Source organism: Spermophilus citellus (genome assembly GCF_964194105.1).
Source record: "Spermophilus citellus genome assembly, chromosome: 12".
In the NCBI taxonomy this organism is placed as follows: Eukaryota; Metazoa; Chordata; class Mammalia; order Rodentia; family Sciuridae; genus Spermophilus; species Spermophilus citellus.
In genome coordinates this window covers 104,006,285-104,028,507 of record NC_138198.1, presented here as the reverse complement: position 1 = coordinate 104,028,507, position 22,223 = coordinate 104,006,285, and the positions used below count along the sequence as shown (strand labels likewise).

At 39.2% G+C, this 22,223-nt stretch overlaps 1 protein-coding gene across 14 annotated transcripts in view; it reads left to right on the top strand.

Moving 5' to 3' along the window:
* Positions 1–13,575, top strand: part of PIAS2 (protein inhibitor of activated STAT 2) — a 100,929-nt gene extending 87,354 nt beyond the window's left edge. For 3 of the 14 annotated variants that reach the window (XR_014018284.1, XM_081263080.1, XM_081263088.1), the window contains one exon: positions 5,520–6,997. Coding sequence is in view for 7 of the 14 variants with exons in the window: in XM_081263088.1 (XP_081119214.1) it covers positions 5,520–5,540 (21 nt within the window). In the remaining 7 variants the exon portion in view is untranslated. Of the gene's footprint in view, positions 1–628; positions 5,462–5,519; positions 6,998–8,300; positions 9,496–13,229 lie in introns of those variants that run through there. The other 11 variants (XM_081263085.1, XM_081263078.1, XR_014018283.1 and 8 more) reach the window with 10 other exon arrangements.
* Positions 13,576–22,223: the final 8,648 nt, after the last annotated feature.

Below are 22,223 nucleotides of genomic sequence, written 5' to 3'. Positions count from 1 at the left end.
TTAGATTAGATCTTCATTAAGATGCATTCCAAAGTTTTGTGATTATATGATTTCCTGCCTGAGCATTCCTTGTAGTCTCCATTTTAGAATGAATGTTGGCATTTTTATTACACAAGTAGTGTTCTATGTGTATGTACAGAGGAGTCCAGCCCCATCATTCTGCTGCTCACTCTTAATATTCACTCTTACTCATAAAGGGTCTGTTTGATACTGAATTTTGGAAAATGGTTGAGCTTTTTATTAGCACTTTTGCTTGAAAAATAAGTGCTTATCAGCCTTTTATATTGTGGTTTAAACCTTGTCTAAATATACTTAGTGACCAATTAAGAATGAATCATAATTGTGGGGCCAATATTTAATACTAAGTGATTTCAGTTATTGTTGACATTACTTGTTCTTTTACCTCTGTATTCGGTCAACAAACACGTTTCACATGTTCTTGATTTGAGAGAATCAGGAATATGATGCATTCACTGAAGAATGTAAACTAGCTAGCTAAATTCAGGCCATCTTCCACCCAAAGATGTGAAGTTTAAAGGTATCTTTAAATTCAAGGGCAATTTAAATATGTGACTATCACTTGTGCATATCTAACAGTTTCTAGTCTCTTTATTTAAAACCAATGTAGCCTCTTCCTCATCGGCATCATTGTTTGTTTCAAGCAGTACTGTCCTCCTATGTTTTTGGATAGTCTCACCTCACCCTTAACAGCAAGCAGTACGTCCGTCACCACCACCAGCCCCCATGAAAGCAGTACTCATGTTAGTTCATCCAGCAGCAGAAGTGAGACAGGGGTCATAACCAGCAGTGGAAGTAACATTCCTGACATCATCTCATTGGACTAAAGGCGGACTCATTTGATTCTGGGAATCATTCATCAAAACTGCTCTTTCTTGGATCTCTGGTCCATGGATGCTATTTTTTTGGCAATTTGATATTTATTGAAACGTCAAATGGATTCTTTTGCTTTCTGAGAGATGAACCCAGATGACTGAAGCAAGAACCAAATGACACACAAGGACTTTTCGTATTCATGTTGAGCATCAGATACATTTCAGCCATAACAGTGTCTTCTTGAGCAGTGGATTTCAAATTCATACATTACTGGATGGATTCTACAAGGCAGTTTTAAGGTGTTTTTTTTGGGGGGGGGGGCGAGTATAATAAACAGCAATAAAAATTATGTAAATATTTAAACCTTTCTAATTAAAAAAGATGTAATCACTGATTCTAAAATCACAGCAACTTCTGTTTAATCCAATGTGAAAGAAAAAATATATGGAAAGAAGTCATGTTTGCTAAATGAGTCTTTTCCATGGAGATTTATTTTTTTGTTGCAGTAATGAAATTTTGATAAGTGGCCAAAGCTTGAGTTTCTCTATTCTTTCACTCTTCATGATTCCATCAAAGAAAAATGGCCTTTGTGGTGTTCTTTTTTCCCTGGTTGTCATTTATATTTTGATACTGTTTGCTCATGAATGCAGAGGAAGTTCTAGGATTTGGCTGCTCTTTATTAGTGATTATGTCTAAGAACACTATGCAGATTCTGCCCTGACATGATGTGTTGTTTTTGGTAACTGTACATTCTCATTCTAGAGTTTTCTATAAATTTAAGGCTTGCCTTCTTAAAAAATTCTATGCAGCCTTTGAATGAAGTATTTTTGAGGTAAGGTGTGGCTAGGAAGTTTGTTCAAATTTTCTTTCCAATGTCTAGAAATGTTGATAGGAGTGGAAGGACAGATTTAGGGAAGGTGGAAAGAACAAAATTTAGTCTCTCTCTAAGAATTTAATTTGCTCATTGATTTTATAGTAAAATATACAAATCACTGTTGAAACTGTTCACATTTTAGGGGCAGTGACATAGAAGTTGTTTTAGGTCTTCAGTCATATTTTTTGCCAGTGTAATTTCTGTCTCATGGAATGATTTTCAAAAGGAAAAGACAATAGCAAGGAAAGGGGACATTATTAATTTCTTTTTCCTTTTTTTCAGTCTTTCTTTAAACCACAAAGATGAAACAAAATGAGAAATGTTTGAACTGAACAGTGAGGAAGGGTTTGGGAGAGGGGCATGAAGCCCACTTCATGTCTCACTCCATGGTACCCAGAAACACTCCACCCCTCTAGCTTTACTGGGTCCACTTTGCAAACCACTCCCCTATCATTTGTTTGATTTTAAACCACTCATAAACTGGGTTTTCCTTGTAGAGAAACATTTTTATCCAAGTTTTATACTTTATTTCATTTGGCTTCTTAAATTATCTAGAAGCTAGCATTTTCTTACGTTGAGTTTTCTCTCCTAGGCTGTGTTCACTTTTCATAGCTAGTCTGACGAGTCTCCTTCTCAAGCAGAGGTGCCCAGAGGAGGGCTGTCCACTTGCAGTTTAACGAGGACACCTTGCTTCAGAATTGGTGCGACTCCAGGGAGCTCCCTGCTTGGGTTTTGATGCTCTCTCAAGTTTTCATGGCATTTGTTGCCCCTTTTCGTGTTCTGTAATGTGTGATTTTCCACATTATACCTTCTTTGGCTCCGTCATCCACTTATTTAATGTAGTATCCCTTTTGTGTGGGCTGCATGTTAAAGACATGGAAAAGCAAAGTCAGCCCTGACTCTTGGAGCACTAGTTGCACCATAGTTGCCAGTTTGATCTTTTAACTGTTAGATTTCAGTCCAGACTACAGTCTTATTTTTGGTCCATATACAGAGAACTACTTCTTGGTAGGATTTCGTGTTGCTGCTGTAAGTACAGATGCAATTTCTGTTAACTCTGTAATCAGAAAAAGTAACTTGATTTGTGTGGTATAATTTGTTAACAAAGAAATAATGCATATTTGTTATCATTTTGTGACCCTTTAGATTCTCGGAGACTCCTTTTCTCCCAGTTGAATCAGCAAAGTTTTATAAAGTAATGAAAATATTAATAGAAATTAGTTACTTTACTTGGTTCTTGTAACTGATAACCTCTCCTTTTGTAGTCGTGATGTTTCCTTGTTACTGTTTTATGTGAACAGTTTTAGTGTTCATTTTTGGTGCTTTACACTGAACTTATGTATAAATTTTTATTTTACCTCAGGCAACTAACACTTTTAAAAATATACTTTTAAGTTTTTAATGTTGGGCTTACCTTTTGTAGATGTCTTTGAAGATACTTTTCGGTGTGCTTTTGGCACTATGACAACAACATGGTTTCTAAGCTATTACCCTTGATTTAATATGGTCACTTTAATTATTTTTACAAAGATCCTGATAGCAGTGTATTTTGCTAACCCAGATTCTTCTTAACAAAGTATAATGGAATAAAAAGCTGTTACTTAGAAGTCAGCCAGTCAGTCATTATTTGGAGTATCTTGTTTAAGGAAAGGAGCTGTAATTACTACTTTTATAGTCTTTTAACCAACTTGTATTTTTACCTTTCTTCACTTAGAAATAGGAAAGGCTTCTCTTGCTTTGGTACGTCCTGCAGAATATCTGGTGCTGACTGTAGCTGCTCGCCTAGAGCCACTTACACTCACCCACTTTCTCACCCCTAGGGGATCCATTTTAGGATCTTATTCCATTTCTGCCCTGAAGTTATAAATACTTGGCATCTGTTCTACAATAAATGTAAAGGCCAAATGAAACAGTTGTGATGAATTCAGGTTATGTGGCATCTATCTGATAACATGTTCCAGGATAAAAATACAATATGTAGGTAAGAGATAGCAGATAGCAAGTGTAATTCAGTTGATCCATAACTCCTGGTTTAAAGCAAGGTTCTTTAGGATAGTATTAAGAAATAAGAAAGGTAAGATTTTGAATTTTAAATAAAGTTGAACAGAAACTATTTTGACTTTGATATACCTTCAAACCAATCCTAGACACTCACCGTCTAATAACCTCCTTTCTTCTTTTGCCAGAAAAGTTACATTTGTGCTTTTAACTATTAAGGTTTTTACAGAGCATTGGTTTAGTTGTCAGGTATTCTTTTCTCCCCAGCCTTCATTGGGTAAAAAGTAATTGTTTCCAATTATTTCTAGTTCTTTGGAATATAATAATGAATTTTTTTCCTAGTTGTTTTCACCTTAGAAAATGTAAAGTAGTACCCCATTATAACTTAAGGGTGACATTGGACTTAGTGGCACTGGGTTCATGTGATGTGAGAGCTTGGTAGTGTCATTTTAATGGGTGATTGATGGTTCCACCTAATTCCCATCTGTTCTGCTACAGTTCTACATGGGTACAATGAAACTTATAGAAAAGAATTTAAGAATTCTGCTTTTTAAGAGTCTCATGCCTCCTATCAAATAAATGACTGGTTTGTATGACTCCCACTTTCCCTCCCCCCCCCTTTTTTTGTTAGGAACCACACTGCAATTTCTAGAAAAAACAAATAAAGTTTTATTAAAATATTTGCCCATTCTTCTTTAATGATTGTCTGGTTCACTGATTTTTTATTCTTGTTTATGTCAGTGGTATATGCTCATTGTAGAAATGTAGACGGTACAGAAAAGAACAACAAAAGTTGCCCCTAAGTCCATCACCAGAGAGAAGAGATTCACATTAAATATTTTTGCATATTTCTTGCCAGACTCTTTGCTGCTTCTGCATTTTTATATATAATTTGTACCTTGTTTTTTCCCTCAATCTATAGGCATTCTTCCTTGTCATTAAAAACTCTGTCAACCATTATTAAGTCCATGATATTCCATTGTGTGGCTCTATCACAATTCATAAAATCTTTCCCCATGGGACATTTTAGATTTGTGCATAAATTATTTCTTAGGATAAATTCCTAGAGGTGTGATTTCTGGGTCAAGGATATGAACATTTTTGTGGTTCTTGATTCATGCCACCTTTCCAGACAGTTGTTGTCATTTATACTCCACCAGGAGGTGTGAGAAGGGCTGCATAGTGTATTTTCCAAGAACACATTTATCTTTATGCAGCCATCTGCACTCAGATCCTCAGCTTTTCTGAGCCTGGTGAACTGGGCTAAGGATAATTGGAAGATACTTTCCCAGGATTTCTCAGTTTTAAATATACAGTTGTCCCAATTATCTGGGAAGACTGCTTCCAGAGCTGCCCCACCCAGTACTAACAAGCACAGATGTTACCTCTTATATAAGAGGACATTGTACTAATATAATCTGTGTACATCCACCCATACACTTTAAATCATCTCTAGATTATTTATAATACCTAATGTAATATAAAAGCTGTATAAATAGCTATGCTTTCTTTTAAAATAATAATAAGAAAAAGCCTGTATGTGCTCAGTACAGATGCAGTCCTGCTTCCCCCAAATGTGTAGTTGAATCCACTGATGCAGGTCCTATGGGTATGGAAGGTTAACTGAATTTATCTGACAAGTTCTAGAAACATCTCCATATGTATATCCAACTGATTTTTCACATAGTTTTACTTGCACTGTGCAGTAGCAAAAATATTGGTCAGACTACACTTTGTTTTTTTTTGTTTTTTTTTTTAAACAATTTGTGCCTAGGGCCAGCCCTTAGTAGCAGCTTTCTTTTTCCTCTTGTAGGCTCCATTGTGGCCTTTCTGATCTCCCTAAAGCCAGTAGGATCTGCTGAGACAAAGGCAGTCCAACCCAAACTGGAAAAGTGGTAAGGCTAAAACTAAACAGGGCCAAGCTCTGCCCGTTTCACTTTGCATTCTTTTATGTTGCCAATCAGTTCTTATTCTTGGTGTTTAAGGGTGGCTATGGAGAAAGAAAATAGATTGCTATGTTCATGTTAGAGGTGTAAGTAGCATTTTCTCAACTGGCATAGTACGTTCATTATTTCCCCAAATGCTTTTCATTTCTGAATGGTTTATAAAGCTTCCTTTATTCTGTGTTCTAGAAGCTTAACTATCCTAAATTAAGGAGCATGTTGTTTCAAAATGGAATATGTTTCTTATTTTGGCCTTCATCAAACTATTCAACAGATGTTTAATGTTTTTCTTATGTCTGGGATAAAGTAATTATAAAAGATCTAATTGAAGCCTTCAAAGGGCTTATCTAGTTTTTAAAAAACAAGAATTCTTACCTAGTATTAGGTTTTGTGTGCTAACTTTACTACAGGGTGTCTCATTCCTTATAATAGCTTTTCACTTTACAAATGGACAAACAGATTTACTAAGTTCACCAACATCATAGTGAGTGAGTAGTGGGCTTGAGATTCTGGCCCAAACCTACCTCAGAAGCCCTTTGACTAAGCTGAAGTGACATTAATTAGCTATGGTTTTTAGGAAACTCATGGAAATCTAGACGAAACTGGTTTTCAGATCCTGGCCAAAGTAGTTAGGAACAAGTGGACTCAAGTTCCAGAATTCACTGAATACCTGCAGGAATAAGTGCTGCGTCCCCTGGAGATAAGGGGGCTGTTATGCTTTTATCCTGTTACAGGTTGAAGGATAATAGTGCTGTTTACCAGCTGGGAGGCAGTTGTGGTTAGTCCTTTAGAGGAGACAGTGATGAGTTTCTTAGATCACCTGTGGAGCTCATCCCTGGGTTTTGTACAGACTTTCCAGAAGTTCAGCCCTTCCTTGTCCTCCATCTCACCTTCGCTCTCCTCTGGGCTGTGCATGCTCTTGTCCCTTTCGGTTGCCTGTTGGCTCCTTCCTCCCTGCTTAGCTCTGTCTCAGCCTTTCCTTTCATTCTCTTCACTGCCTTGCCATGACAGATTTGCTCTCATTACCCTGTGGAAATGAGAAGTAATGAGAATTTGTTGGAATTATTTCCAGTTTACAAATGTGGAAACAGATTCTAAGAGGGTAAAGGATTTGTCTAAGGCCAACTGCTAAGTGGGGAATCAAGTTTCAGACCCAGTTTTAACCACCTTCCCAGGCCCTTCCTAATGATTTTATTTTTATTTTATTGTTGGTTGTTTTAGTGATGGGGATTGAACCTGGTGCATTGCACATGCTAAGCATGTAATCTACCACTGGGCCATACCCCCAGCTTTTAATTATTTTATTTTAAAAGTAGGTGTTTCTTAGATATTTTCTATCATATCACCCTGTTTATATACTGTATGGGATTTATCACACCTGCGATTTTATGTATTGGTTCACCAATATTGTCTCTGTTAGATTGTAAGCTCCATGAGGGCAGAGGTGATATTTCATTGCACCCCAGATTCTAATGTGGTAAATGGTGCGTAGTAGATGCTCAATAAATATTTGTGAATGAAGAAATAATGGATACCCATTTGCATTTGACTTATGTTCCCTGTGGAAATTTGATATATGTTGAAAACAGAATACCCAAGCAGCAGATATTCACCAAGACAGGAAAGCTTGAGAGAAGGTGCATATTTGGGGTAGATAGTAGAGGTGCTGAAGAGTCAAAGAAAGCAGCACCTTCACTTTCTAGGCTGTTGCAGCTTACAGGGGCAAAGAGCAGTTAGTAAGTGCAGGGTACACAGTGCAGATCATGTACAAGTAGATGTTTTAGTAAACCTGAGAGTCTTAAGTGGACCCAACCTACTATGTATATAAGGCTGGAGAAATTCTGCATGTAGTCTAGATTATGTATTGAGAACCACCTCATCTGCATCAGGTACACCATGCTCAGTTACAGAGTATAATTGTTGAAGCCAGAAGCAGAATGTGGTGGCACATGCTTATAATCCTAGTGACTCCAAAGGATGAGGCAGGAGGATTGCAAATTGAAGACTTGCCTCAGGATCTTAGGAAGATCCTATCTTGAGTAAAAAAAAGGAGTAGGGATGTCATTCAGTGGTCAAGCACCTCTGTTTAATCCCCAGTGTTTGCCCCCTCCCCACGCCAAAAAAAAAATTGTATTTATCTCAATCTCTTGATGCTAGTAACCTGACCCAAATATTGGATTTGATGCATTGTAACTGAAACAAGAATTGGTTAACCTGATGTCACTGGAATCCATTCCCACATGCTGTTGTATGAACTACAAACAAGTACTATAACGCCATAAAAAGAACCCCCCTCCCATAAGCAATCACTTCCCATTCCCCCATCTGCACCTCCCAGTTCTAGGTAACCATGATATATTTTACACTTGTGCCTTTCTGAGCATTTCATTACATTGAATCATGTCCTATATGGTTTTTGTCACCATTTACTTTCATTTGACCTGGGGCTTCAAAGTTAATCCATGCTGAGCCTCCTTTATTCCTTTTTATGGCCAAATAATGATATGGTATGGATATGTCATTCTTTGTTCATCCATTCAGCAGTGCACAAATATTTGGGTGGTTCCCGTCTTTTGGCTGTTTTGAATGATGCTGCTGTGGTCATTCATGTGCGTGTGTTTGTGTGGACATGATTTTTTGGTTTCTTTTAGGTATATACCTAGGATGGGAACTGCTGGGTCATATGCTAACTCCATATTTAACATTTTGAGGAACTTCCAGACTTTTCCAAGGTTGCTGTACCATCAATGTGTCAGGGTTCCAATTTCTTCAAATACTCATCAATATTTGTTACTGTTATTTACTATAACCATTTTAATAGGTTGGAAATGTGAACTGATAAAGGTTTTGATTTGCATATCTGATGATTAATAGATCCTAACCATCTTTTTTATGTGCTTATTGGTCACTTGCATATTTTCTTTGAAGAAATAACTGTTATTTATATTCTTTCCTTATGTTTTGAGGTTATTTGTCTTTTTATTATTGAATTGTAAATATTTTTATAATAAGATACAAGTCCTTTTGAAGATATATGCTTGGCAAATATTTTCTCTGGATTATCTTTTCACTTTCTTGATATGTCCCTTAAAGCACAAACATTTTAAATTTTGATGCAGCCTCATTTCTTTCCTGTGTTGCTTATGATTTTGTTTTTACCTAAGAATCCATTGTCAAGTCTAAGATCATGAAGATTTACCCATATTTCTTCTTCCAAGAATATTAATAGTTTTAATTCACATTTAGGAGTTGGATCCAAATTCTTTAAATGGCATAATGATTCATTTTCAATCCTTTCTATGTGGCTATCCAGTTGTCTCAGTATTAATTGTTGAAAAGTCTGTTCTTTCCCTATCAAATGGCTTTGGCTGTACCCCGGTTAAAAATCAGTTGTCTGTAAACACATAACTTTCCTTTCTGTTCTATTGATTTGTGCATTTATCCTATGCTAGCACCACACTGCCTTGATTACCATTGCTTTGTAATATGTTTTGAAATTGGAAGGTGTAAATCAAGTTTATTCCTTTTCAAGGTTGTTTTGGCTATTCAGAGATCCTGATAATTCCACATGAGTTTTAGAATCATAAATGTCTAGGAGGAAGCTGGTAGGTATTCTGATGAAGATTGCTTTGCAAGTGTAGATCAGTTTGGGAACTACTTTCACTTTGGCAATATAGTTCTTCTTATGAACATAAGATGTTTTCCCAGTTATTTACATCTTTAATTTCTTTTAATGACATTTTGTAGTTTTTACCGTGTAAGTTTATGCTTCTTTTGTTGAAATATATTTATACATATTTTATTATTTTTGATGCTGTTGTAAATGGAATTGTATCTTTCATTTTGGATTTGTAAAAATACAATTGATTTTTTTAAAAAAAGTAGCAGACTTTATTTTTTTAGAGTACTTTTAAATTCATGGCAACATTAAACAGAACACAGAGAGTTTTCACATGTTCCCATTTCACCCTGCCATCCTCTCCCACCGACAGTATACTGTATCAATATAGCATATTTGTTATAATTGATGAGTCAACATTGACACATTATCTACTAAAGTCTGTAGTTTAACATTGGGGTTCACTCTTGTGTACATTCTGTGGATTTCACAGACTTATATACCCATTACCGTATTACAACAAAGATGAGTCACTGCCCTAAGACTCCTGTGTTCTACTTTTTCATCCTTCCCCTTCCTGAACCCCTGGAAACCTCTGTTCTTTTGGTTATCTTCATAGTTCTGCCTTTTCTAGAATGTCAGGGTATTGATTCATACAGTATGTAGCATTTTCAGATTGGCTTCTTCCAATTAGTAGTATGCATTTAAGTTTCCTCTATCATATGGTAATAGTGCTAAACCATCTTCCAAAGTGGATATATCATTTTGCATTTCTACCACTGGTAAAGAGAGCTCTCTCTATTCTACATCCTCTCCACTATTTTATGGTGTTCATGTTTTGGGTTTTGGCTGTCTTGAATCATGTGGTATTATTGTTTTGATTCACAATTCTGTGATGACATGATGTTGAACATCTGTTCATATGCTTATTTTCCAATTGTATATCTTCTCTGTGGTGTCTATTCAGATCTTTTTGCTGTTTTCAGTTTGTTTTCTTACTGAGTTTCGGTAGTTCTTTGTAATGTTTGTTCATAGTCCTTTATCAGGTATGTGTTTAGCAAATACTTTTTTCCCGGTCTATGGCTCATCTTATACTCATGATGGTCTCCTTTGCAGAGCAGAAGTTTTTAATTTTTTTTAATTATTATTATTTTTATCAGAAGTTTTTAATTTTAATGATGTCCAATTCATCAGTTATTTCTTTCATGGGTTGTATCCTCAGTGGCCTAAACATTCATTGCTATACTGAAAGTCCTTTGAATTTTCACCTGTCTTCTAGGAGTTTTATAGCATTTTACATTTTGATATATAATCCACTTCTAGTTAACTTTTATGAAAGTTGTAAGATCTATACCTAGATTCTTTTTTCTTTCTTTTGGCATGTGCCTGTCCACTTGTAACAGTACTATTTGTTGAAAGGTCTATTTTCTGCTATATTGCCTTTGTTCCACAGTCAAAGATCAGTTGATTGCATTTATATTGGTCTATTTCTGGACCCCCTATTCTATTTGGTTGACCTCTTGGTCTGTTCTTTTACCAATACCATACTCTTTTGATTACTGTCATTTTATAGTAAATGTTGAATTTAGACTTTTTTTTCTTCATTTTTGTATTGACTATTCTGAGTCTCTGCCTTTACACAAAGTTAGTTTGTTGATAGCCACAAAATAACTTCCTGAATTTTGGTTAGAGTTGTGTTGATTTTACAGATCAAGTTGGCAAAAATGGTCTTTTGCAGTCCATGAACATGGAGTATCTCTTCGTTCATATTCTTCTTCTTTGATTGTTTTCTTTTCTTTTTTTAAGACAAAGAGAGAGAATTTTAATATTTATTTTTTAGTTTTCGGCGGATGCAACATCTTTGTTTGTATGTGGTGCTGAGGATCAAACCTGGGCCACACGCATGCCAGGCGAACATGCTACCGCTTGAGCCACTTCCCCAGCCTTCTTTGGTTGTTTTCATTGGAGTCTTGTGATTTTTCTTATATAGGTCTTGTAGCACACTTTGTTACACTTATGCCTAAGTATTATTTTTTTTATCTGTTTATTTCAGATCCCAGTTGTTCATGCTGATAAATAAAACCCATTATTTTCTTATCAACCATATCCTGCAGACTTGCTGTAATCACTTATTAGTTCCAGGAGGTTTTTGTCCATTATCATACATTATCATATCATTTGCAAGCAAAGACAGTTTGTTTGTTTGTTTTTTTTTCTCTTTCCAATATATATACTTTTTCTTAACTTCATTAGCTAGGGCTTCCAGTATGATGTGTAAATGTTTCATTCCTCTCGCTTATTGCTTGCATGGTTTCTGAAGAGAAGTACAATATTATTCTTATATTTACTGCTCTATAGGTATTTTGTTCCTCTAAATTCTTTTAACAGTTTTCTCTTCTGCTTTGGACTTTCTGTAGTTTGAATATGCTATGCCTAATGAAGTTTTGTTGTTAGTGGAATTAATTGCATTCTGAGAGCTTCTTGAATCTGTGGTTTGGTGTCTGTCATTAATTTTGAGTGATTGTCATTATTTAAAATATTTTTCTGCCTTCTCCCTGTTTTTCCATTATTTGTATGTTAACCTTTTATAACTGTTCTCAGATGATATCCTGGCTTTTTCCTTTTTGCATTTAAGTTTTGATAGTTTTTACTGTTTATATTCAAACCCATGGTTCTTGCCTCAGCTGTGACCACTCCACAGATGAACCCATCCATCTTCATTTCTGTTATTCTTTCTTAGGGTTTCTTTCTCTGCCTTCATTACCCATGTATTGTTGCATGTTGTTCACTTTTACACCAAGTGAAAATGGACTAAATGCTCCAATCATACGACAGAGATTATCAGATATCAAAGAACATGCTGTGTACAAAAGACATCTAAAACAAGAAAGTGCAGAAACGTTGAAATTAAAAACATAGCAAAAGGCACAGGGAAGCAGTTAAGGTATTGGAAGTTTATAACCTCAGTGGTGTTAGAAAACTAGGCAGAAAATAAGACAAACATCCATATTAAGTATCAGCTGGGCTCAGTGACACATGCCTGCAACTTGGGAAGCTGAGGCAGGAGGATCGCAGGTTCAAAGCCAACCTCAGCAACTAAGGCCCTAAGCAACTTAGACTCCATCTCAAAAGAAAAAAATTATATATACGCACACACACATATATAAGATTATAAAAAGGACTGGAGATATAGGTTGGTGGTAAAGCAACCCAAAATTTGTTTTTTAAAGGAAAAAATAAGGAAAGAAATTAAAAAAAAAAAAACAATAAAGAAGCCAGTGTTTGGAAATGGCTCTGAAAAGACTAGTACAGTTGAACTGATTAAAAAGGAACAAATATTAAAATCAGTATGAGATAGACATCTACCAAAGATATGTGTAGTTTTATCCTAATAAACTTGAAATTGTAGTTGCAGTGAAAATAGGTATAAATAGCCCTAAATTTACTCAAGAAGGGATTGAAAACCTAAATTTAAATAGTCAAATTGAGTAGCTATTTCTTCCTACAAGAAACCTCCAGGCTCAGTTGAATTCAGTGAGCTTTTACTAAAAATTAAAAAAAAAAAAACCCTCAATTTTACATACACCATTCCTGAATACAGGGGGAAGAAAACACCACCCCCCCCCAGCTCATTTTAAGATGTTCTTGTAATCTTCATGCCAAACTCAACAAGGATAGCATGCAGTCACAGAAGTAAGAATTTTAAATGAAAAGTTGGTAAATTGGAATGTTTAAAAAGGAAAAAATCATGAGTTAGTTGGAATTCAGTGAAAGTTTTAATAGTAGAAAAAGAGTGAATTCACATTCCATTGTCAGGGTAAAGGAGGGTAACACTACCATTATCTCAATAGATGATAAAATTTAAAACTCACCATCTGTTTAACTAGAAATGGACTTTATTGGGTCTCTGGCCCAATAAAGATAAATTGTCTACATTGAAGTTAAAAGTGTCCATCCACAGATGATCCCAGAGAGTGAAAAGACACCAAGGAGATACTTCATGCAACTCAAAGGACTACATAAGAAAATACAAATCTTTCCTGTAAGTTAAGAAACGGACCATCCAGGTGTGGTGACACATGTCTGTAATACCAGTTACTGGGGCGGCTAAGGCAAGAAGATCGCAAGTTCAAGGCCAACCTTGTCAACTTAATAAGACAATCTCAAAAAGGACTGGGAATGTAACTCTGTGTGGCATAGTACCCCTGGGTTCAATCCCCAGAACAACAAAAACAAAAGAACCAAAATATTAAATGGGTGAAAGACTGAATGGTAACTCACAAAAGAGGTATCTAAAAGTCCCATAAAGGAAAGGTATTTATTCTTGGTGTTCAGGGCAATACAGAATAAAGGAATAATTGGATGCCATTACTTGCCTTTTTGTATAGATTATAAAATACACAGAATTTACCACCTTAACCATTTTGAAGGACACAGTCCATTCAAAGTGCTGAGAATGTGAAGCAAAGGGAACTTTGACTATAGGAGAATTAATTAGCAGCCAGTCTTACTCAGGGAAGCATATGTACATGACACATCCCTAAAACAACACTAGGGAGAGGTTATCAAAAAATCAACAGTAGCTGTGGGGCGGGAAAGGATGCCCACAGGCCTAGGGAGCTTGTAAAATGGGAAGAAGGTATACTGCGGGTACACAGATGTTTGCCTTATTCTTTAAAATGGATGTGTTTATACACATTTCTGTACATACAATTTTTTTTTTACCACAATTTCAAACAGAAACTTTTATGTTCTGAATACGCCCCCTCCCCAACAGTACCACCCTTTTTTCAAATTCTCCTCCCACTCCAGTCACCCCAGCTTCCTTGCTGTTCCTCGGATGCTCTGAGCATGACCCCACTTCTGGGGCATTCACCGTTGCTATTTTTTCCTGTTGGGGTGCTTTTGCCTCCAGATTCCTACGTGATTTGCTTCCTCCTTTTAAAGCTTTAATTAAAAGTCACTGAATTAGTTAAGCATGGTGGCCCATACCTGTAATCCTAGCAGTTCTGGAGGCTGATACAGGAGGTTTGCAAGTTCAAGGTCAGCCTCAGCAGCAACTTAGACCCTGTCTCAAAAAGGGCTGGGGATGTAGCTCAGTGGTAAAACGCCTGGTATTCAATCCTCAGTACCAAACAATGCCCCCTTCCTCCCCCCCAAAAAAGCCTCATTGAATTAGTATTAGATTCAGCTAACCACCTTAACCAAATATCAAGATTTCATGTATTTCTCCAGACCTTTGCTACCCAGGACTGGTATACGATCTCTGCACCATGGTTTCATGGGACCCAAGTTCCTTTTGGCTGTAGCTCTGCCATTCCCAGGGCATGTCCCTTTGTCCTGGTGTTGTTCTGAATGACTTCAATAGCTGCAAGTGAGGCTGGGGAATGCAGTCTTTATTCTGAATTGTGTATACCCTGCTAACATTCTGCTTGTAAGATGGGAAGAAGGGATACTGTGGGACAAGCATCCATCTTGCCCATGGCTGTCTTCTCAGAGAGCCCTTCCCTGGCTAGGACCCTGTCTGAAAGGCCACCCCCACACACCCCTCTCCGTCTCACATAGCTTCATTTTTCTTCATTGTCTATGTCACTCTCAGACAGTGCCTGCTTGTTTACTGTCTTGAGGTGCCGTCCTGCCTCACACAGAAGGCCAGCCCCCACGAGAGGGACTTCACTGTGCTTCCTCCCAAATCCCTAGTACTTGAAATGGCACCTGGCACATAGCTGGCACTCAAGTGTCATCTACTGTGTAAGGGCTTGTACCCATTCCTCACACCCTTCTGCTTGCTAACTCCTGCCGTTCAGATTCCAGTCTGGCTGTATTTTCTGCAGCCCTCAGAGTATTCTAATGCCTATTTGAGAGTCACTGTGCAAACTTGAGTTTGATCAGAATCTCTTAGGTGGCTGACTTAGTATAGCTGGGAGGGCCTTCTCACAAGTTTCTCAGGGCCCACTGCTCTAGTAGTGACCACTGCTGTAGGGGCTTGAAGGAAATGTCCAAGAGATTCTAATTTAATTAGTCTGATGTTTGGCCTGGGCTTGGTGTTCTTTTAAAATCTCTCCAAGTTGCCAGGTGTGATGGTGCATGCCTGTAATCCCAGCAGCTCAGGGGGCTGAGGCAGGAGGATCGCAAGTTCAAAGCCAGCGTCAGCCAAAACCAGGCATTAAGCAACTCAGGGAGGCCCTGTCTCTAAATAAAATACAAAATAGGGCTGGGGATGTGGCTCAGTGGTCAAGTCCCCTTGAGTTCAATCCCGGGTACCCCCCCCAAAAAAAAATCTCTCCAAGTGTTTCTAATATGTAGTCAGGGGTAAGAGCACCTACCAGGAACACTGTCTCATCTATCCGTCGCCGTCCCCCAGGGTCTCTTCTAACACCCTGTGCTTCTCTCCTCTGTAGCAAATATCCTGCTGCCCAGAACAGACAGCTGTCTACACACATAGTCGAAGCTGAATCAGATGTTCCCTTCACTTGGATTGAGATTAAGTTGCCCTGAGCAAGAGAGTGGCAGGAGAGAATGGCCATGGTCAAGGTGTGGATTTGGTGGCCACACTGTCTGGATTAAAATTCTGCCTCCTCCACCACCTGTGATCTTGGCAAAGTTACTTAATTATGCCATGATCCAGTTTCTTCTTGTGTAAAATGAGGTTAATAAGATTACTTTCCTTTGAGGTTTTTCTTTTTCTTTTCTTTCTTTTCTTTTTTTTTTTTAGGATTAAAATACATGTAAAGCTATCAGAACAGTAACCAGCATTTATTAAGTGCTATTATTCCCCTCTCTTTCAATTTATGGAAATGGTCAGAAGTTAACTGATGGTTAAGTCTCCTGGCTCACATTTGCTAAGCCACCAATTAAACCCAAATACGATTTTCCCCCTTACACAAGGACTGTGAATGCCACAGACCCAAAAAATTAAGTAGCGAAACATCGCAAGATGATGTTAAGATGATTCGACCAAGGGCGTCAAGGTGTTTACTGGTATGAGTTCACAGATTTCGCTCAGTTTGACTCCAATCAATCTGATTTTAAACTGCTCATTAGTATACTTTCTAATTGGATATATTTTGCATTTAATAAACTTATTATATTTTACTAATTTTGTAACTAGTACCAGGTCACATTTTAATTAATCTTAATAATTTGACAATACCCCTACCTGTTTCTTTTTCTTGAATTTCTACCCTTCAGACCTTAGAGGGAAAGTGCTATAAGCTCTGAAAGAAAGATGTTAGAGCACATTGCTGCCAGGGACATGGCTCAGTGGTAGAGAGCTCACCTAACACACGAGGCCCTGGGTTTGATCCCAGTACCACCCACACACACACACACACACACACACACACACACACACAAATTGCTTGTAATAGGGTGCTGAATACTAGAGATATTAAGAAAAAACCTTTGCCTCTGAGTTCAATCCCTCATATCCCCCTCCAAAAAAAGAAAGGAAGAAATCTTTTAGCTAACTTTTTCTTTCCCCAAAGCTATTTCCCATTATCCCACGAGGAACATAGGACAGAGATCCTTCCCCCTTCTAAAGAGAAAACAAGTCACATACTGTTCACCAAGTCAGACAATTGCCAACTAACTTCCCATCCAAGATGTCTCTCATCAGGCCTTGCCATGTCCAGGAGGAGCAGTAACCAAACCATGTAAGGCTTGGGAGGTGGCCTTGCTGTATTGCTGAGGCTGGCTTTGACTTTATGATCCTCCTGCCTCAGCCTCCTGAGCTGCTGGGATTAGAGGCACACACCACCACACTTAGCATCTTTCTCATATTTAATACACATTTACTTTCATACCTAATCCTGTATTCTTGATATTGGATTTCTTAAAGAGAGACCCCCAAATTACATAATTTCCAAGTTCCACCCTATCTTGCACATGTTCTCACGTCTTGAGCCTTCACACATGGTAACACACTTCCACCTGGAATGAGTCTGCAGAGCTGACCCCACAGGCAGTTGGTGGGCTCCCAGGACAGTGGGAGATCCCTCTATCATTCACCCATGTCATCCATACCCATTTAAGTAACCTGTGGTTTCCATCGCAGACTGCATACCAGTCATCCAAGGAGCTTTTGAAATTAATATGTGGCTGGGCCACACTTCAGGCTAATGAATCTACTTCTGCAGGAGGAGGTCGCAGGCCTGGGCACTTTTAAAAAGCTCCTCTAGGGGTTCCAAGGTCCAGTCAGGGCTAAGAACCATATGCTTGCTTTTGATAAATAATCTGGAATGAACAGGTAGAGGAATGAATCTGTATGACAGGAGGAAGTCTCAGCTTTGTTACTGCTGCCCCCAAAGGGTCGCTGATTCCAGAGGCTCCCTTCTATGGGAGAGAATCCCAGCCACAGTGGAAAGCCTTTGAGTTAAAAATAGGGGTAGCAGGAGAAATATACGTTGATGCTCCCTTGCCTTTTCCTATCCTCCCCACTCCTCTATCATCCTCTCCCACCCCGGTCTGGCTCCATGCATGGAGTGGGTGCCAGGCCCAGGAATTCTTACTGTTAGAAAGGTCCCTGGCACTCCCAGGTGCCCCAGGCCTACCTTTGTCCCCTTTGAGGGACTATTGCTGGAGCTCCTGTACAGTCTGAGAGAGAGGGATGGTTGTCCCCACCCAGAACAAGACAGTCTTCCAAGCCTAGGAGGGCAGTAGATTTTAAACAGCCACCCAGAACCCCACTTCCACCCCGAGTGACCACTGAAGCTGTTGACCAATACCTGGGACCTGCCCCAGTTCCTCCTCGGTGCGGTGGTTGGGGAAGGATACTCTCCCCATGCCAGACTGAATATTCTGCTTGCTTTGGCTTTGGGTCTAGGGTAAAGGTACAGGCAGGAAGATATTTATTTAAAGATATTTACCAGGAAATAAACACAGAAGGCTGAGTCTATGAACAGATTCTTGCTGGCTACATGTGCCGCAAAGCAATTAACCTCCACTGAATGTCTAATGCCAGCTAGTATTTATTGACTGCGGGCCAAGCACTGGTTGGTTCATTTAATCCTGACAATGGCCCTGTGAAGTTGGTGCTGTCATCTCCATTACACAGTAGAGAAATTAAAGAAGATAGCTGAAATAACTTTCCCATGGTCACATAGGAGCAGCTGAGGAAAACGAGATTCAAATTCAGGGTGCCTCTCAGCTTCTGCCCAAACTGGTGACTAGATCTTTCCACTGACATTTTCTCATCCTGTAAGGCAAGTGGTTAGCCACTTTGCAACAAAAAAACTGAACACCCTTGCCCCAACATCTCAGCTAGTGAATGGTGGACTCATCAGTTCTGTCTTCTGATAAGCAAATTCTTCCTTTTGTGTGTGCCAGGGATTAAACCCAATGGGTGCTTAACCACCCAGCCACATCCCCAGCCCTTTTTTGTATTGTATTGGGAGACATAGTGTCATTGAATTGCTTAGGGTCTCACTAAGTTGCTGAGGCTGGCTTTGAACTCTTGATCCTCCTACCTCAGCCTCCCAAGCTGCTGGGATTATGGGCGTGTGCCACTGCACCCAGCTAAGCAAATTCTTCCTAATCTTCCATGTTGCCTTCATCTACCTCCCTCCCTTCCTGAGGGAATCCGGATGACAGAGCCATGCATCTGTAGGGTAAGATAATTGCATTATACTGAGATAATTGCCAAAACGGTTCTGTATCAAGTGTTATGGGCAGCGGGGAACACAGAGCTGCTCTGCCTTGGAGGAGAGAGGGCAGAGTCCTGGCAGAGAATCAAGGGAAGAAAAGAACTGCCTCTGGGGTCAGCTCTGCAGACTCATTCCAGGTGGAGGTGTGTTACCATGTGTGAAGGCTCAAGACGTGAGAACATGTGCAAGACAGGGAGGAACTTGGAAATTGTGTAATTTGGGGGCCTCTTTTTAAGAAATCCAATATCAAGAATACAAGATTAGGTATGATAGTAAATGTATTAAATATGAGAAAGATGCTAGGTGTGGTGGTGTGTGCCTGTAATCCCAGCAGCTCAGGAGGCTGAGGCGGGAGGATCATAAGGTCAAAACTGGGAGGAGGGGGGGAGGCGGAGGAGGAGGAGTAGGAAGAGGAGGAAAGGAGGAGAGGAGGGGAGGAGGGGAGGAGGGGGGAAGGAGGGGGAGGAGGAGGAGGAGAGAAAATAAAGGGCTGGGGATGTGGTACCCCTAAGAAAAGAGAGAAAGAAGAAAGGAAGGAAGGAAGGAAGGAAGGGAGGGAGGGAGGGAGGGGGAGGAGAAAAGAAAGAAGGATAGATCATGGCAATTCACAAACTTTAAAGCTATTTCAGGGGTCTCCAAGACCACCCTCAGGCTCAGAAATGCTGTTATGCTTGTGATTATGTTTGAGTGCAACGAAAGCAAAGATCAGCGAGGGGGAAGGGTGAGTGGGGCTCCCCGGGCTCCCAGCAGATTGCGTGGACAACACTGAATTCTCTCAGCTCTGATGTGTGGCAACACGTGAAGTGTAGCCCATCTGGGAAGCTCACCTGAGCCTCGGTGTCCAGGATTTCACACAGTTGAGGACCAGTTATCAAGGTAAGTGGCATCTCAGTGACTGACCTTGGCCACCAGTCTCAGTCCTGCCAGGGATCAAACTGATACAGGGACTCAGGCCTGCAAAAACATGCTAGGAGATTCTAAGGCTCAGAAGCCATCTCCCAGGAGTTGACAAGGGCCACTTCTCCCTTTGAAATGTGCTGGGCTTGAACAGCCTGAGCCTGTTCAGTTAACCCTTCAAAGCACCCTGACAAATACTCCACAAGGCACAGAGAAAAATTTGTTCAATGGACTGCTTGGCAAACCTCTATTAAACATTTCCCTACATAACTGCTTATGACCTGATTGCTTTTTTATTGTTGATTGTGTTTTCTACAGAAAGAACAGAAAGATAAGTCAGTGTTCTAGAAAAGTGAATGGATTTGTTTATTGCTAGTAGTAGAGATGCAAAAATTATGCAACTTCATTAACATGTAATTTTTAGTATTGCTAAGATTTGTCGCTAAAAATAGGAATTCTGATAAATTCTGTTTTTTCACAATTCCCATTATTTTTTTAAAAAAAGATACTGGTGCATTTAAAATTGAATATACTTCATTGTCCACAAATGTCTGTGTTTGTATACATATGCCCATGAGAACACATTCCTGGAGTCCTCCTAGGACTTCTGCAGGGGCCCAGGAACTTAAATATATTCAACTTCTGGTAATGGCTCCTGAGTCAAGACTTACTGGCTTAATCTTTTGTACCATTACTGGTCTGAGTTTTCGTGGGAGTCCCTAAGCATACATTATCCCATCAGAGAGAAAGAAAACTTAAAGCTACACAAATTTGGCACTTATGCACAATCTTAAAATGGACTTCCAGGCTCTGGGAGAATTTAGAAGGTCTGTAAGCCTTTCCCATTAACCCGAGACTAACTCTTCAGATTTAGCTATTACCCTTTAAGGGTCACTTAGAATCAGAGGGTGTTCTGGTTTAGAAATGAGGAATCTCCCCAAAGCTGAGATAATGCAAGATTATTCAGGAGTGAAGCGATTAGATTATAAAATTTGTGACCTGATCAATGGATTAGTCCACAAATGGATTAAGTGGATGGTAATTGTGGGCAGGTAAGGCATGACTGGAGGAGTTGGGTCACTGGAGTGGGATTTGAGGGGGTTATATTTTGTCCCTGGTGAGCGGAGCTCTCTCTCTCCCTCTGCTTCCTGGTTGCCATGTTCTGAACAGCTTTCTTACTACACCCGTCTGCCATGATGTTCTGTCTCACTTTGGGCCCAGAGATATGGAGTTGGCCGATGTGGACTGAGCCTCTGAAACCGTGAGCCAAAATAAACTTTTCCTCCTCTACGTTGTTCTTATAAGATCTTTTGGTCACAACGACGAAAAAGCCAACTAAAACAGAGGGTACATTGGCAGATAACTGAAGAAAGAACAAATCAGGAACCTTACTATTAGTAGACTGAATTTTGTGAAATTCAAATATAAATTCCTACTTCTCCACATGTGATACTTTTTAACAGAAATTATTTACTAAGCAAGATTGAGATTTATAAAGTATGCAATTGAACAGTGGAGGTCTATTCTATTTTTATAATGGGTAGTGAAACAAATTATGGGTACTTAAGACAACTATTATGATAAAGCTAACTAAAAAAAAGTGACCTTATGAAGAAAAATAAGTGTAAAGTTCTTATAATTTTAAATAAATCATGTTTAGTATTTAAAAAGCTATATACAATGTGTAGAAAAATATGATATGTCACAAAGTTGGCTACAAAAAATAATTATAACAGATGATTTACAAGGCAATGTGAACAGCTAAATGGCATTTTTAACATAAAGAGACAGGAATGGAGTGGACGGCTGTTCAAAAACAGCACTTCCCTGATTTGCTGGGGGGAGGAGGAGACTGGAGGAACCCTCGGGCTCAGGCTGCGCTGCAGGGATACTTCCTGCCATTGCTTCTGCTTTAATATGCAGCTGAGTCTTGACCTGGGGGAAGGTGGAAAGGGCCTTTGGTCTCTGGAGAGCATCTGCCTTTCTGCCCAGGAACAGCTGGCCACAGGGAAAGGGATGCAGAGCCTGAGGCCTGAGAACCAGGCTAGGGGCATGTCCTGGAGCTTTGTGGGGAACAGAGGCCAAAAGAAGCAGGAACTCTGACTGCTCTCCAGCAGCCCCAAATTACCTGAATACAAGTACATCTTATTCCATCTCAGGGAAAACCAAAACCATAGGTAGAAGGAGAGAAAGTAAAGACCCCATTCAGATCCTCCGTCTTCCAAGATTTTGGGAGATTTCTCATTTGTCTCCCTGTAAACAATCATTTCATAATTTAGAACAACAGGGCTGGGGATGTGGCTCAAGCGGTAGCGCGCTCGCCTGGCATGCGTGCGGCCCGGGTTCGATCCTCAGCACCACATACCAACAAAGATGTTGTGTCCGCCCAGAACTAAAAAATAAATATTAAAAAA